This window comes from Semicossyphus pulcher, unplaced genomic scaffold (genome assembly GCF_022749685.1).
Source record: "Semicossyphus pulcher isolate SPU_LCO1_2020_fin unplaced genomic scaffold, fSemPul1.0.p SCAF_14, whole genome shotgun sequence".
Lineage (NCBI taxonomy): Eukaryota > Metazoa > Chordata > Actinopteri > Labriformes > Labridae > Semicossyphus > Semicossyphus pulcher.
In genome coordinates, this window is record NW_027211648.1 from 7367428 (window position 1) to 7381452 (window position 14025).

A 14025-nucleotide genomic window follows, 5' to 3' on the forward strand; every position below is an offset into this window, starting at 1 on the left:
ACAGGAACCAATGGCAGGTCGCTGATCTTTGAACAGCTCAGATCACAAAAGACAACTTTGTGACATTTCCTCTTTTTTTAAGTTTATTTGATCCGGCACACTTTAATGTTACAGAAACAAACATTTTTGGAAAAAGTTGAATGAAAGGAAAAAATCTGGGAATGTTGAGATGAGAAAACAAAATATATAAAATTTCTTTTTTTTTTTTTAATCTGTGATAAAACGGTAAAAAAAAAAAAAAAAACATACAATCCCACTAGAATGTGTTCAGGCACTTTAGTGAAGTATTCTTTATATAAATACGTTGTTGGACTGTCCAAAAAGAAACAGATAAAATGCTTAAAATTGTACACATTTTTAATAATATTTGTGCAAAATGAACCCCCGTGAAGTTAAAACATTCCTGCACATTCCCACACCGAGCAAAAATACAATATATAATGTAAACAAGAGGAAAGATGACATAATTTAACGTGTTATCTTAATATACACTCAATTTATCATAAAATGTCCAATCAAAAATATATATATCTGAATTTACATAATTCCTGAATCGAGCATAAAATCAAAGACACTCACAGGCACACTGTATCACCTCACACGCACATGAGAGAGATTGTCCTCCTCAAGAGAGGCTTTGACACATCTGGATCGTCTGGATCATACCACCGGGTCGAACCAGAAACAAGAACATTTGGCAACAAATCAAATCAGCAAGTCGTCTTGTCGTTGTTATAAACTCCTGTGTCAAGTGTAGTAAGAGTTAAAAATATCAGACTTTTATCAGTACCTAAAAAATTATGAATCCTTTTTTTGTCTACTTTCTTGAGGTCACTTTATGTGCAGCTATAGCAAAAAGAACAATAAGTATCTCTTGAAGAAAAAGCTCAATATATTGGGAAATAAATTTGCTTTCTTTGTGCGGCTTGGGTGAGAAAATTGGCACTTCTCACGTCTGTGTGTTACGTTAGTCTGGAGCTGGAGTGAGGAGGTAATTAACAGTAGCATTGCTTTGCATAAAGACTGGAAACTGGGGAAACAGGTAGCCCGTTTGTATCCAAAGTTCAAACATCGCTGTTTTAACACCTGTAATGCTCCCTTATAAACACACTGTGTGTGGCAGGTACGTTTAATATGCAGCCAAACATCAGGGTGTGGCTTTAAAGGGAAGTGAAGTGCTGGTACTATTTTTAAACAAACAGAATATGCATCTGCCAAATATTTACACACAGAGCTCGAAAACTTTAAATATATATACGGAATAGATTGAAAATGTTACGGTGACTGTAGAACAGGATTAGCTTTTTCCCTCTGCTTCTAGTCTTTATGCTAAGCTAGGTTGCACACATCCTGGCCCCTGCTTATACTAAATACTGGAAATATTGTAAAAGTCAACACCCAAGAGAGAGAGAGCCACTGTAACGACTTACGGAAGTTAGTTTTAGAGATGATTGTTCGTGTATTTTTCAGCTTTCGACAGTGTCATGCTTGATGCACGAGCTAGGCTAAATACCTCCCGTCTAAAGCTCCATGTTATGTTATTACTCTCAGTTTCTGCCTTGTGCTACAGTCAAACAAACTCTGGATTTATATCCAATTTGGCACTTATATAGTGTGTGAAGATAAAACAAAAATGGACGCCTCTTGGCGCCACATTCCTTGTCAATTTACTGATTATTTAAGGCACATACGACAAGTCAAATATCATCAGACCGTTGGAAAGAAAGCGAATAAGCTTCTCCCAATATGTTGAACTATTTCTACAAAGCCTGTATAATGTTGTTAATAACTCTCATCAGGCTATTAACAGGCAGTTGACATCCAAACATTTCAAATACACTGTTTAGTTTAGTCCCAATTACATGTACACTTAAGGAATATAATGATATTTGCGATCATTTAAATAAGCCCCTCTCTACAATATGTATCTATGTGCAGCCTGACTGAACACCTCGTTTGTCTTCAAGTGCATGACCTCTAAAAACTACTACGTTAAAAATATTACAACATTTCTGAGCGAAGAGCCGACACGTTCTCAGACCATCGTGGCAGATTCAGGATTTTGAACATGATATTAAAGTGCACGTGAGAAACAATTACACCAGAGCTTTGATCTGCATGGCTTCCTCATTTATCACTGCAGTCCAGATACGACCCGAAGAGTTAAAAAAATAAATATAAGAGTGGATCAAAGGCGAACCCATTGGCACTTTAAAAATAGACACTATGGCACAATCAAATGATTCAGCTAAACGCCTCGGAGATAAATATGCATGTTGGCGACATTCAAATCCTCATCATCACCACTGACCCATACAGCTGCTGATGCAGATGTGGTTTATCAGACAGTCCAGACTCCACTCACTCACTCATTTATCAGCTGACTGGGACAGCTGGGTGGAGGATCAGGGCCCCGAGGTGCCGTTGGTCGCGTGAGGCTGAATCACAATGGGTGCGTTCTCGCCTGGAAATGTGAAAAGAAAAAACAGCTTCTTAACAAAAGGGAAAAGTTTCTATGCTTTTATTTAATCCTTGAAACAGGGCTGGTAGCTCATGGAGGGGATGTAAGCAGCAGACAAAGCCTCAAGGCCTGAAAGTGAAGCAAATGTGGAAGTGCATGATCATGGTTTGTTTTGATGACACATAAATCATTGTTTTGCTCCTCTATTGACCCTTCGTTAAGCCCCGCCTCCCTCGGTTACTGTTGCTATGCCTGTCAAGCTTTGGCACCGGCACGTAAATATTACGGTGTTTTCAACCATAACAGTGAGAGATGTTCCAACAGGAAATAATAGCACATTTTTGGAAAAATAGTTCCCAAATATCAGAGAGAAGTCGACAGAAAGGACGACAATACACATTGGAAATACTCATGATTAATTTGTCAGCGGAGCGTTGAGAGTGAAGACGACATGAAAATCGAGGAAAAAGCTCACCGGTCTCAATGCGAGCGTCAGGCAGCCCACGTGTTGACAATTGAGGAAGGACAATCATATACAGGAACAACAATGTTCTTGCACAGCAGGGTAAGTCAATATATTGTTTTATTTTAAGCTAATGTTTCGTTATGACTCCCTATAACTTTCATTATCTATGTTTTAGCCCATTGCTAGCAAAACTACATTATTACCACGTTTTAATTTTGCTTAAAGCGCGTGGGCTTGATCCAAACACTGGATCTCTTAAAGTCGAGATGAAATGAAAAATGTCATTTTAATCCTTTTACATCACATCCCCGGTAATATTGTGCATCTATTTGACAATATAGGCCAAAATAATACAGAAAATCCATTTCTTCGTATTCTTATATCAAAATCCGATCATTTTTTCTTCCCTTAAAACTAAATTTCACGCGTGCTTATGTAACTTAGCACCAAACAATTTAAACCAATCAATCTGCAACATTTAGTCGCAGAGCACCAAGAACGCTCGGTCAGTTAGCTAGCTACTGAGCTGTGGAGAACGTCTGTCTACGCCCACTTCTCAACGATCAAATCAAATCCCTCTAATGATATGTCCCGCCTGCACGTCCTGTTTCACTCGGAAATACGTCGCGATACGGAAGCTAGATACTCTCGAAATGCCGTTTCAGCTCGACTTTAAAGGCTCAACAGGAAAGCCCGACAGTCCTGTACAAGTTTACCACAACAATGGCACAAACCAAGGGCTGGTAAAGTAGCTGGTGGTAGCGAAGACCAGACAGGATCGCAAGCGGAGACCAGTTGACTGTCTTCACCCACTGTCCACCCATGTCCATCCGTTTTGGCATTTCTCCTTGTTCTGAAAGCTTGACAGGTGACTGTGGCCGTTCAAGGGAGGGGCTTCGCCAAGGGTCAATTATCTCCCCAATTCACTCCCAGATTAAGAACCACTGCTCTCGATATTTAGCTCTTAGCATTTCAGTCAATGACTTTTTCCACTGTAACTTTTTAAACGTCATCAAAGGCAATAAGTAGAAGCAAGAAAGGGTTATTAATGAGTTTTTAAACAAAGGAAACAATAGCTTGGTTGATTTTGCTGCAGCACTTGTAAGAAGGTATAAATACAGTTTAGTAAAATGTTAGCACATGATTCAACAAGAACACAGTCCACGCCCCGGGACCAGCACTGTTACAACAGAAACTCCTGCACAGTGAAAACACTGCTTTAACTTGTGCCAGATTAGTGAAGCAGCACGGAGCAGCAGCCAGCTGAGGAGGACAGGTCACAACTTTACCTGCAGAGGTGACAGCTTCACCTGAGGTGTCAGTGGCGTCGCTAGGGCTGGGCTGAATTATTATAACACGGTCTCCAGCTGTGAAACAAAATGTAACACTGAGCAAACCCACAAAGAGACTCGGCTCACGGAGAGGACAAATGATCAAGAACATAGAGACTAAAGATTTAAAGGAATAGTTCAACATTTTGGTAATTAAGCTTTAATGCACTTTCTGAATTAAGGACAAGAAAAAGGACGGCATTCTCATATCTGTATGATCGTTATTAAGATGGAGCTACTAGGTTAGCTTTGCATAAAGTCCAGAAACAAAGAAACTGCTAGCCTGGCTCTGTCTAAGGTAGGTATTTGGTATTTAAAACAATCTGTACTTCTATAAAAGTAATGTGTCAGACTCTTTATTGGCAGTGAGCAGTGACTTTCTGAAGTCTTAGTCCACCTTTGCACGGACCCACACTCGCTTATATGACCGTTTACCGTCAATATGTTAAGTCATGATAACAAGCAGCTGGATTTAATTTCTATATTTAGTGCACAGAAATGTTGCCAAATTTCAACTGCATGGTACGGCTCCACTCCACTGGCTTTTACTTTCGTTTTTCTTTGAGCACTGCAGTTTTTTATCTTCCACATAAGCCCGACTCTTATCAGATTGTAAGAGCAACACTGAAAATCAGCAATCAAACAGAAAACCTGCGTGAATCTGAGTGAATGGAGATAATGCGGTCATAATAGCTGGCTTGGTGACACCAGGTACAATCCACAACCTCTTCCAAAGACGAATAATTCAAGCGAGTCAAGCTGAACCGAGCTGTACCACGCCGGGGAAAAGAGGCCTTAGAGTGGTATCAATCTCCTAATCTCAGTCAAAGCCAGAAAGCAAATAAGCCTGTTTCCCAAAATGTTGAACTATTCCGTTAATTTTGGGCTTCATTGTTCTCTGTAAGTCTCTCTGGCAACCACTTCACTAGTTGGCATTTCGATATCTAGTAACTTAATCTCTACTGCGTTTCTAGTGAAAGGTTATTTCCTTTTGTGATCACAGCAGACAGTTCAGTCTCAGTTTTAACTGAAACCCAAAAACCACTTCCTAATTTAGATACAGGATGCAATTTACAATGGCATTTTTTTTCATTCATGTGAGGACACTTGCAGAGCCAAATACATTATGAAAATGCATATTGATTAAGGTTTTAACTAGGGATCGACCGATTATCGGCCGGGCAGATTATCGGTATATTTACTTAATAAAACTTCAGGAAGTTATTTATTTATTTATTTACATTTTCAGTTAACTTTATAAGAGATGCTGCTGACCCTGGGAACTCTCTGCGCTTTTTGTTTGTTTGTTTAATAAACATATGCTTAAAGGCATTTAAACAAAGTGAAGTGTTGGAGTTTGTATTATTCAAAATTTTGACGCCAATATTTTCACTTTTACTGCAAATGAATATCGGCTCCAAATATCGGTTATCGGCCTCCTTGACTACTAATAATCGGTATCGGTATCGGCCCTGAAAAAACCATATCGGTCTATCTCTAGTTTTAACCCTTTGACAAGCTCTGCTGTAAAATAAGCACAACTGACTAGTAGACGTGAACGTGCTGTGAGCAGTTAACTGAGATCAAAGGCGTGTTTTAAATCCAATTAATTGGGGCAAAGTCGATATAGAATACTGGCCTTTGTAACATATAAATGTACTTTAAAACAAAGCATTTAGATGGTTGTGTTGTGCATGACAAGATTTAGCCAACCCTCGATTTTGAAATGCAACACCAACTGAAAAACTCACTCTTTCAACAGACATCAACAAAGCACTGCGCCATGCGATTGTCTTCGTCTGTCAACAGCAGGAAGGTTTCCCCTTCATCCCTATAAAAGCTGAATCCAAAAGAAAGTCCCTCACCTGCATCCTGTTCTCTGATCTCGGCCTCGAGGTCCTCTGGGTCCATGTAGGCAAAGTTTTCATCTTCTGGAGATTTGCACTTCCCACAGCAGAAACAGCAGCAGCACAAACAGCAGCAGCAGGTGAAAATACTGCAGCACACAACAAGGGCCTGAAAACAAAGGAGAGGAATTAATACATGTATGTTACATATGTACATAAAAGCAAATATAATATAAAAAATATACAGCTGAAATATATTCTAATGCACATGTAAACTATTGAGTCCTCACCTTGAACCAGCACTTGGACATGAGGAAGTAGTATTTGACGCTCTCGTCCCCAAACTGTTCTGAGACATAGAGGCCCATGGATCCATACTCGTCGTAGATCTTACGTTTGTTTTCATCACTGAGGATGGAGTTGGCGTTGTTAATCTCCTTGAACTTCTCAGCAGCATCTGGGTTGTCGGGGTTCTTGTCGGGGTGATGCCTCAACGCCAGTTTTCTGCAAACAACCGAGAGATTATTTGTTTGTTTGATTTGGGACAGAGCTTGTTGATGAACACCAGATGTAAACATGCTGGAGTTAGCAAGAATGCTAATTTACATCTGTAGTCCCGAGCTTATATAGGGTATAGAATACATTTACCACACCACAGGATATTAACATCAGGAATTCAGAAAGAAGAATCGATCAATGTTAACCGCCACTATCAGCGAACATGCTCCTAAATTGTAACATAATTTGTGTGAATATAATAGAGAAACACTGTTACAAATAAAAGTAGGGGAGGTGTTCTGAAAACGAAACAAAACAAGACTAGGCCAAAACCTAGTATGTGGCTGACCGCTGACCGCTTTCTGGGCAATGTGTTACAGGGACTGTCCTCATGAGGCTGATGACAACGTGTTTGAAAGCAGGTGCGTGCTGCGGATGGAGGTGAGGACAGCGGACTAGCAGCCCCGCCTACTCCCCAAACAAAGTATCCAGAGAGTCGCGTCAGTGGAAGTCCAACATGCTCCATGATCCGCCATTGTGATGTCGCAACTCTCTCTCTCTATGGCTGTGAAAGTACCATCACTCACTCACTCAGTTACATACAGACTTATGTGTAGGGCTGACCCCGGTGGTCAGCCAAAAAAAACTTTCCAAACCTTTTGGTATGACTTTGACTTAACTTAAAACAATAAACACAAAAAATTGGATCCTTAACTCAAATTGAATTAAAAAAAATGTGTTCAAATCTTATATAAACTTTTATATGTACACATGAAAACCTGAGCTTTAAATCTCTAAAAACTACGGAGTATTAGGGCCACACTAAGAAAAAAAAAATACGAGGAGGATTTTTTAAAATTCATTTAGCATTTCAAGAATAACGTGTCAAAAACAATGTCCTCCGAACTCCTCAGGTCCATCAGATATCTACATTTTATTTCATGGTATCATCATGCCTGATACATTAATGTGACAAAACTATTTGAAGTGTACCAGGTTAAAGTGGAGCTACATTTATATTCTGTGGAGTCATTTAATCTGACATTGATTGAGTAAAAGAGTCGACGTTATTCTCCACATTTAAAATGTTGATAAAGCCAATAAACAAAAACAAACTTCCTCCTCTTATGATTTTTTTCTTAATCTGGCCCTAATGCTCCGTCGTAGATGCTCCTGTGAAGAACTTTTGGTTTGTGTGGATTTTGGCGAGCCATGTGGACAAAGTGGTCCCTCTTATCTCTTTGCTGATCTTGTCCTGTATATGTGTAAGTAGTGTTTTTTAACAAAAAAAATCTCATCCTGGTTTCTTTTAACATTCAAACATATTACTTGTTGTGAATCTTTGCTGTGGAAAATCTAGAAAAAAGGCTGATTTGGCGGCATCTGACACCTACCCCCCCGGCAGTGGTTACATGCCTTAAAAATAACTATAAAGATACAACCAGTCTTGTCACTGATGGTCTTGTCTGCTTTTGTAGGTCATAAAGAGGCATCAATGTTAATCTGAGTCTGTTTTATAACCAGATAAAAACTCCTCACAGGAGCTTTAAATAAGCATTTATTTATTTTTGTTTTAAGTAATGCCTGAAGCATTCAAACATTTTAAACAATTTTCTGCTGTTGTCAGAAGGTAGTTAATTAAATTTGTAAACAAAGTTGATTTAAAAAAGGTACAGAATACCTATCACGCTTAGTACTAAGTTGATTAAAACTAAAACTTTCCTTCCTGATAAAATGCTTATGGGATAGATTTACCGATGTTTCTGAATATGAACACACCTGTATGCCTTTTTAATGTCGTCTGGAGTTGCTCCTTTCTCCAGTCCCAGGACTTTGTACAAGCTGTCTCCTGCTGTTGACATTTTACGCTGAGGTCTGTTTGGGTCCTCCATGTTTCAGAGTTTGGCGGCTGTGACAATAAAACCACAAATACCAACAGAGAATGAAGAATTCAAGTTAAGTTACTTCATGGCTCATGAGTTCAGCAAAGACGTAAATAATCCGCAATAAATGCATGCTCAAAGTCTAAACAGGCCATAAAAGTAATCGTTCAAGTATAGTTTAAGTTACTTCAGAAGAAAATACACATACAGACTTTTGTATAACTCAAATATTTAACTTGGTTAACTTTACTTCGTGGTAAACCCTGCGGGGTAAAGTCACGACAAACTGCTAACTGACTTAGCTAACTTTAGCAGCAGCTACATGAGGAGGAGGAAGAAGTTAAACTTTACGTACTGGACAAATTAATATCGTTGTTTTTGGTCGAATCATAGAGACCGAACTGTGTCCGTGGTTCGTCTTATAGTTTGTTCCATGAAGCGAAGCTGTCACACGGTTTTTCTGCTGTTTAAACGTCTCTCCGGTCTCTCCCCATGATGACCCGGAGAAATATTCAGAGCAGCCGCAGCAGTGAAGAAGGAAGTTCGAGACAGGAAGGAATCCTCTGACGTCACTGGTTAGTTTTGCGCGCGCTTGCCTGCGTCTCAAATTCTTTATACAGTCTATCGTCTCAAATACGCTTTTAATATTAGGACAATGACTGTATATATAGATCTTATATAGATATATCTTTTTATACAGTCTATGTATTAGGATAATAGGATGTCAAATAACAGACTGAATATGTGTAATAAAATATAACCATTACGCAATTAAGTATTTTTTCCGGACTACTTTTTGTGTACAAGTACTGTGGACAGACGTTATTAATTTGTGCTAATTATTTTTTTAATTATGAAATACAGCCTGTTCTCCCTGCTGCCCTCAGGTCGGACACCAGCAGACTGAGGAACAGCTTTTTCCACCAGTCAATAAAACTTTTAAATAAATAAAACCTCAACACACACATGTGCAAAACTCACTCGTGAATGTGCAATATACCTCCCAGTGAATGTAGGCAATATTTCTGCCTCTGCCTTAAATATGTATATTTTGCCTACGTTGTATATATTTTGAAAAATTAACATATATTTCTCAAATATCCTTATTTTTCTTTTTTCTTTTGCTTATTACTCCATCCTTTTTTTGTTAATATATTTCATTTTATACGTCCCTTATATTTAATATGAACTCTTTTAATTAGAGCCTCCTGGCATAGGAATTTCACACAGTGACAATAAAGGTCTTCAATCTTGAACCTTGAAATCAGTCTCTTAGGACTGGATTCTGTTCTAAAAAGTCTTAATAAGATGATTTTCACAAAGCAATGCATAATTTATGTTCAATTTGAATACATTTGGCAGGAGAAAGGTTCTGCTTTTAACCACAGGTTTCTTTTATCAGCTTCCGGTAACATCGTATGGCATTTGGATGATATTTGTGGTGAAGAGCACAACTGATAATACACATTTAGCAGTGAGTACACTTGTGACAATTATCACAGTAATCAAAGTACAGAAGAAGCAACACTGACAATTATAAAACACATTTTATTAATGCAGCTGCAACTGTTCATCATTGAGTTTCCTGATTCTGTGGAACCACATTAATAACAATCTTCCCCATGTTTTTGTTGGCCTCCATGTGCCTGTGAGCCTCTGCGATATCATCCATGTTGAACATGCTGTCAATCACCGGCGTCAGGGAGGCTGGCTGGTCTGAGAAATATGGCAACACTCTGCGTGTGAAAGCCTGTACCAGCTCTGCTTTGTACTGTGAGGGGAAAAAACATGCAAAATATGTGGCTCAGTTTGAGACATGCAAATACAAAATGTTCACTCGTCCGGGGTCAGCATGAGTTAATAGAAACACAGCTAGTGTGTCATTTCAGTTTGGTTTGGATACTCACCTGAAGGCTGCGTGAGCGGAGGAGGCTGCTGAGTAAGTGCCCTCTCTTGGAGAGCAGTTTGCCCAGCAGGTCTCCCTGTACTCCCCGGCCTCCCATGGTGCCGTACAGCACCCACCGGCCGTCCATGGCTAAGGAGTTTACATTTTGCTCCCAGTTTGCCCCACCAATGCAGTCCAGGATGACGTTTGCTCCCTTGCCTGTGAAACAGTTATCAGTTGAACAGTGTTACAGTCACATATTACATGAACTATTTAAAACATACCCAAGATGACTCTATACATTTATGTATTTACTACACATAAAAGGAAATGTGTTTTTGTATTCTATCATATTCTTATAGTTAGATGCATGAATTTATCCTGAAGAAGTTTGTGTAGCCGAAGCCTGATATGTCTTCCTCTGTTACACGAAGATTTGTTTGTGTCCCAAAAAGAACTGTTGCCTTGGGTGACACACACACACACACTGTAGTTTATTTTGACACAATCCAAGATACACCGTCCTGCTGAAATACTTGCAGGAGCATCAAAAGTTTATTAATCCGCTGTTGAAAGTAGTTCCCAACAAATGCAGTATTTGTTCCGTATTAGTACCTTCTGAAAAACTAAATTAGCCAGCTGTTTTAGGAAGTAACTTTATAAAATGTTTGTACATATTTGTGTTTGGTTTTATAAACATTCGCTTACAGGCCACAGATATGGAGGGGAAAGTCAGAAAGAATTGTGAGACGTAACTTATTATCATCTAAGATTAGCCTTGTTCCCCTGCAGCACATAAATTATCTACACAACTGCACGATTCACCTCCTGTAAAGTCTTGAACTCTCTTCTCAAATCTCTCCTCTTTGTAGTTGAATCCAGCGGCTGCTCCCAGACTCTCAGCCATCTTCAGTTTCTCTGAGCTCCCCGCAGTGACGACGGGCACGGCGCCAAACAGACGAACCAGCTGAACGGCAGCTGTTCCCACACCGCTGGCTCCGGCATGAGCCAGCACCACCTCGCCCTCCTTCACCTGAGCTGAGGCAGTGAGACAGGTGAAAAAAAATCTATTGTTATTACAAAAAGATAATGGAACAACAATCTAACCTGTAGCCACTATATGCAAAAAGATGATCAAAACAAAAAAACAAAAAATGGCTCTTTAAAAAAAAAGTTCAGTTTTTCTCTCAATGACCTTCCCCAGCAGTTAGCTGAATATTGCATTATAAAAAACAAACATGGCCGCTGTACCTACGAAAGCCAGCAGCTGAAAAGCAGTGAGCCAGGCCTCTGGGATCGCAGCAGCCTGGCTGAGTGTGAGATTAGTAGGAACAGCCATGAGAAGCTCTTCAGGCACAGCAACATATTCTGCATATCCCCCTCCACAGAGCAGGGCCATGACCCTGTCGTCCGGCCTCCAGCCTCTTTTAACCCCTGGACCCAGAGTATCCACAGTGCCAGCCACCTCCAGGCCTATGATGTCACTCTCACCTGGGGGAGGGGGGTACAGTCCTCGCCTCTATTGAGAAATTTACAATAAATGTTGGGTAGTTACATGAAGTAAAATAACCACATTAAGCAGGGCAACACATATTTAAAGCTGTGTAATAATGTTTAAAATACCTGCAGTAAGTCGGCCCTGTTGAGGGCCGTTGCATGAACTTTAACCAGGACTTCTCCATCTTTAAGCTGAGGTCTCGGGACACTTCTGAGCAGCAGATTCTCCGGTCCTCCCGGTACGTCAACACACACTGCTCGCATCATCTTGGAAAAGCTGGAGCAACACTTGTGCCAGCCCCGTGAAAGGAAGAAAAATATGTTTAAAATCCTGAAACTGAAACGAGAAACACAGCAACAATCTAACCTGTAGCCGCTGTATGCAAGCTTTTACTTCTTCTTATTGTAACACTCACTGTCTGGTAAGTATTTGCCAGTGAATGTCTTCCAGTGCGCAGGATGTGATGCATTTGATGGTCCGAGCAGAGGCAACTGTGATTTAAGTTTTGTATTACAGAAGACAAAAAAGAAACTTCAATTATAAGTTATGGAAAAATAATATATGAAGTGATCCCTGGGAAATGTCCTATATTTTATCTGAGGCTAACCTCAGGATGATTTTCTTTTCACTTTTGATTTCATTTGATCACACTGATACGCCTCTGAACTACTAGGCTAATTGACAATGAAATGTAACACCAGGAAGTTTAACAATCTGTCAGTGTGGTCTGTATTTGGCTTGCCAGAGTAATTAAAAAATGACTATATATGTATCATAAGTAGTCATTATACATATTAGACCTCACACTTGCCTATGTCATCATGGTTAGTGAGTAAATAGTGAATTGGGCTGAAATAAACTTTAAAAACGAGATGCAAGCTAATTTTTGAGCACACACACACTATGAGTTTTGTAGTTAAATCAGCTGCATTTACAACACACTATCAACAAGTTATGTCACAAAAATGGCGTAACGTTGTTGTTACAATTCAAACATGTGGGTTAATCAACCAAAATGAAAACATCTGTATAGAGATGGACATCAATTATGGACCTTTTGCTTTTGCGTACAAGTAAAGCAGCAGCAAAAACAAACATGAAGCTAGTTGGTTCAGTGAGCTTGAACTGAAAGGGGAACATGGGTAACAGGAATAGCAAAACTATCCAGGAGAAGAAGCAGAAGTAAAAAGGGAAGCAGGGCGGTAAAAATTAAGTAAAAAGAGGAAAGAGGGGACGCGGTTGCAATATCTGAGAAGTTTGGTTCCGATTGACAGAGGGTTATAAAGTTCCATGGTTACGTTATATACGTTACGCAACGCGCCTGCGCCGGAATGTCTATCAGAGTTCAGACGTTACAACATAAACATCTGAAGAAAGCGTCCAAATTGATAAAACAGATTGAATAACTTGCATTAGGGGTACGATAATAAGACCTTGAACCACTTTATCCAACAGAATAGCTCATTTGACAGTGAATCACTCTTTCCCCAGTATATTATGTTCAAGCATTTAAAGGAATGAGCTTACCAGCCAGCGACGTCAACTGTCAACATCAGATTCAAGATGACTGTAAAAGATTTTGGGAAGAGTGGTTTTGGTTTTAGCATCTTCCTGGCTGGTCTGCTTGGCGCGGGAGGGATCAAACAACCAGATGGGCAGGCTTACTGGCAAATCACAAGACGTGTTAAAGGGATACTCCCCAAAAATCTTAACAGCATTTTTGTCATTAGCAGCAGGGCCACACTGGAGCTTATTATGCAATTATGTAGGGCCACTTGTATCCTTAAATGTGACTGTTTTCAGGACAAAACAAGTTCATTTAAAGATGAGAGGAGGTTTATTCTGCAGATAGTGATATATAATTTAATTTAATGTTTATTTATTTAATGTTTATTTGTATAGGAACAAGTATGAAGCAAGTAAACCAATGCCGCACACTACAGCTTTTATAGCCTTGGCTAATTTGCAATGCCGGTCCCTAGATGTGCTTTTAAAAATACATGAAATCAACAACAAATGCACAAGAGACAGTACAAAACATACTCAACAGCAATAAAACAGATAAAACAATACAGGATACAAAATATCCTACAATAAAACCTACTGTAAAATAGGAAGCAACAAATCAAACAGAACTACATGACTGAGGCCTCTTC

General features: G+C 39.5%; 2 protein-coding genes across 4 annotated transcripts; both read right to left on the reverse strand.

Annotated features, from left to right (window-relative positions):
* Window positions 1-218: 218 nt before the first annotated feature.
* dnajc5gb (DnaJ (Hsp40) homolog, subfamily C, member 5 gamma b) lies at window positions 219-9002 on the reverse strand. Its single transcript, XM_069661892.1, has 6 exons — window positions 8842-9002; window positions 8383-8512; window positions 6396-6609; window positions 6124-6274; window positions 4217-4294; window positions 219-2464 (listed from the first exon to the last, which is right to left on the reverse strand). Exons 2-6 carry the CDS (start codon window positions 8493-8495, stop codon window positions 2406-2408), a joined length of 615 nt encoding a protein of 204 aa, XP_069517993.1. The 5' UTR covers window positions 8496-8512; window positions 8842-9002; the 3' UTR covers window positions 219-2405.
* A 1011-nt stretch (window positions 9003-10013) lies between these two features.
* tp53i3 (tumor protein p53 inducible protein 3) lies at window positions 10014-13481 on the reverse strand. Of its 3 annotated transcripts, none has more exons than XM_069661890.1 (7): window positions 13397-13481; window positions 12285-12360; window positions 11995-12145; window positions 11623-11890; window positions 11197-11409; window positions 10394-10590; window positions 10014-10257 (listed from the first exon to the last, which is right to left on the reverse strand). In XM_069661890.1, the coding sequence occupies exons 3-7, from the start codon at window positions 12133-12135 to the stop codon at window positions 10060-10062; spliced, it is 1017 nt and encodes a 338-aa protein (XP_069517991.1). In that variant the 5' UTR covers window positions 12136-12145; window positions 12285-12360; window positions 13397-13481; the 3' UTR covers window positions 10014-10059. The 3 variants fall into 3 exon arrangements, with proteins under 3 accessions (XP_069517991.1, XP_069517989.1, XP_069517992.1); XM_069661888.1 differs by having other exon boundaries at window positions 11995-12156; XM_069661891.1 differs by lacking the exons at window positions 12285-12360; window positions 13397-13481 and having other exon boundaries at window positions 11995-12164.
* Window positions 13482-14025: the final 544 nt, after the last annotated feature.

What these genes read in the sequence shown, in the direction of transcription:
- tp53i3 (XM_069661888.1), bottom strand. Translation starts at nt 13,476, where the DNA reads ATGCTAAAACCAAAACCACTCTTCCCAAAATCTTTTACAGTCATCTTG. An exon ending in ACAGTTGACGTCGCTGGCTG is followed by an intron (nt 12,361 to 13,396) that starts GTAAGCTCATTC and finishes CTTAAATCACAG; the next exon opens with TTGCCTCTGCTCGGACCATC. An exon ending in TGGCAAATACTTACCAGACA is followed by an intron (nt 12,157 to 12,284) that starts GTGAGTGTTACA and finishes GGCTGGCACAAG; the next exon opens with TGTTGCTCCAGCTTTTCCAA.
- dnajc5gb (XM_069661892.1), bottom strand. Translation starts at nt 8,495, where the DNA reads ATGGAGGACCCAAACAGACCTCAGCGTAAAATGTCAACAGCAGGAGAC. An exon ending in GACATTAAAAAGGCATACAG is followed by an intron (nt 6,610 to 8,382) that starts GTGTGTTCATAT and finishes GGTTGTTTGCAG; the next exon opens with AAAACTGGCGTTGAGGCATC. An exon ending in GATCAGAGAACAGGATGCAG is followed by an intron (nt 4,295 to 6,123) that starts GTGAGGGACTTT and finishes TTTGTTTCACAG; the next exon opens with CTGGAGACCGTGTTATAATA.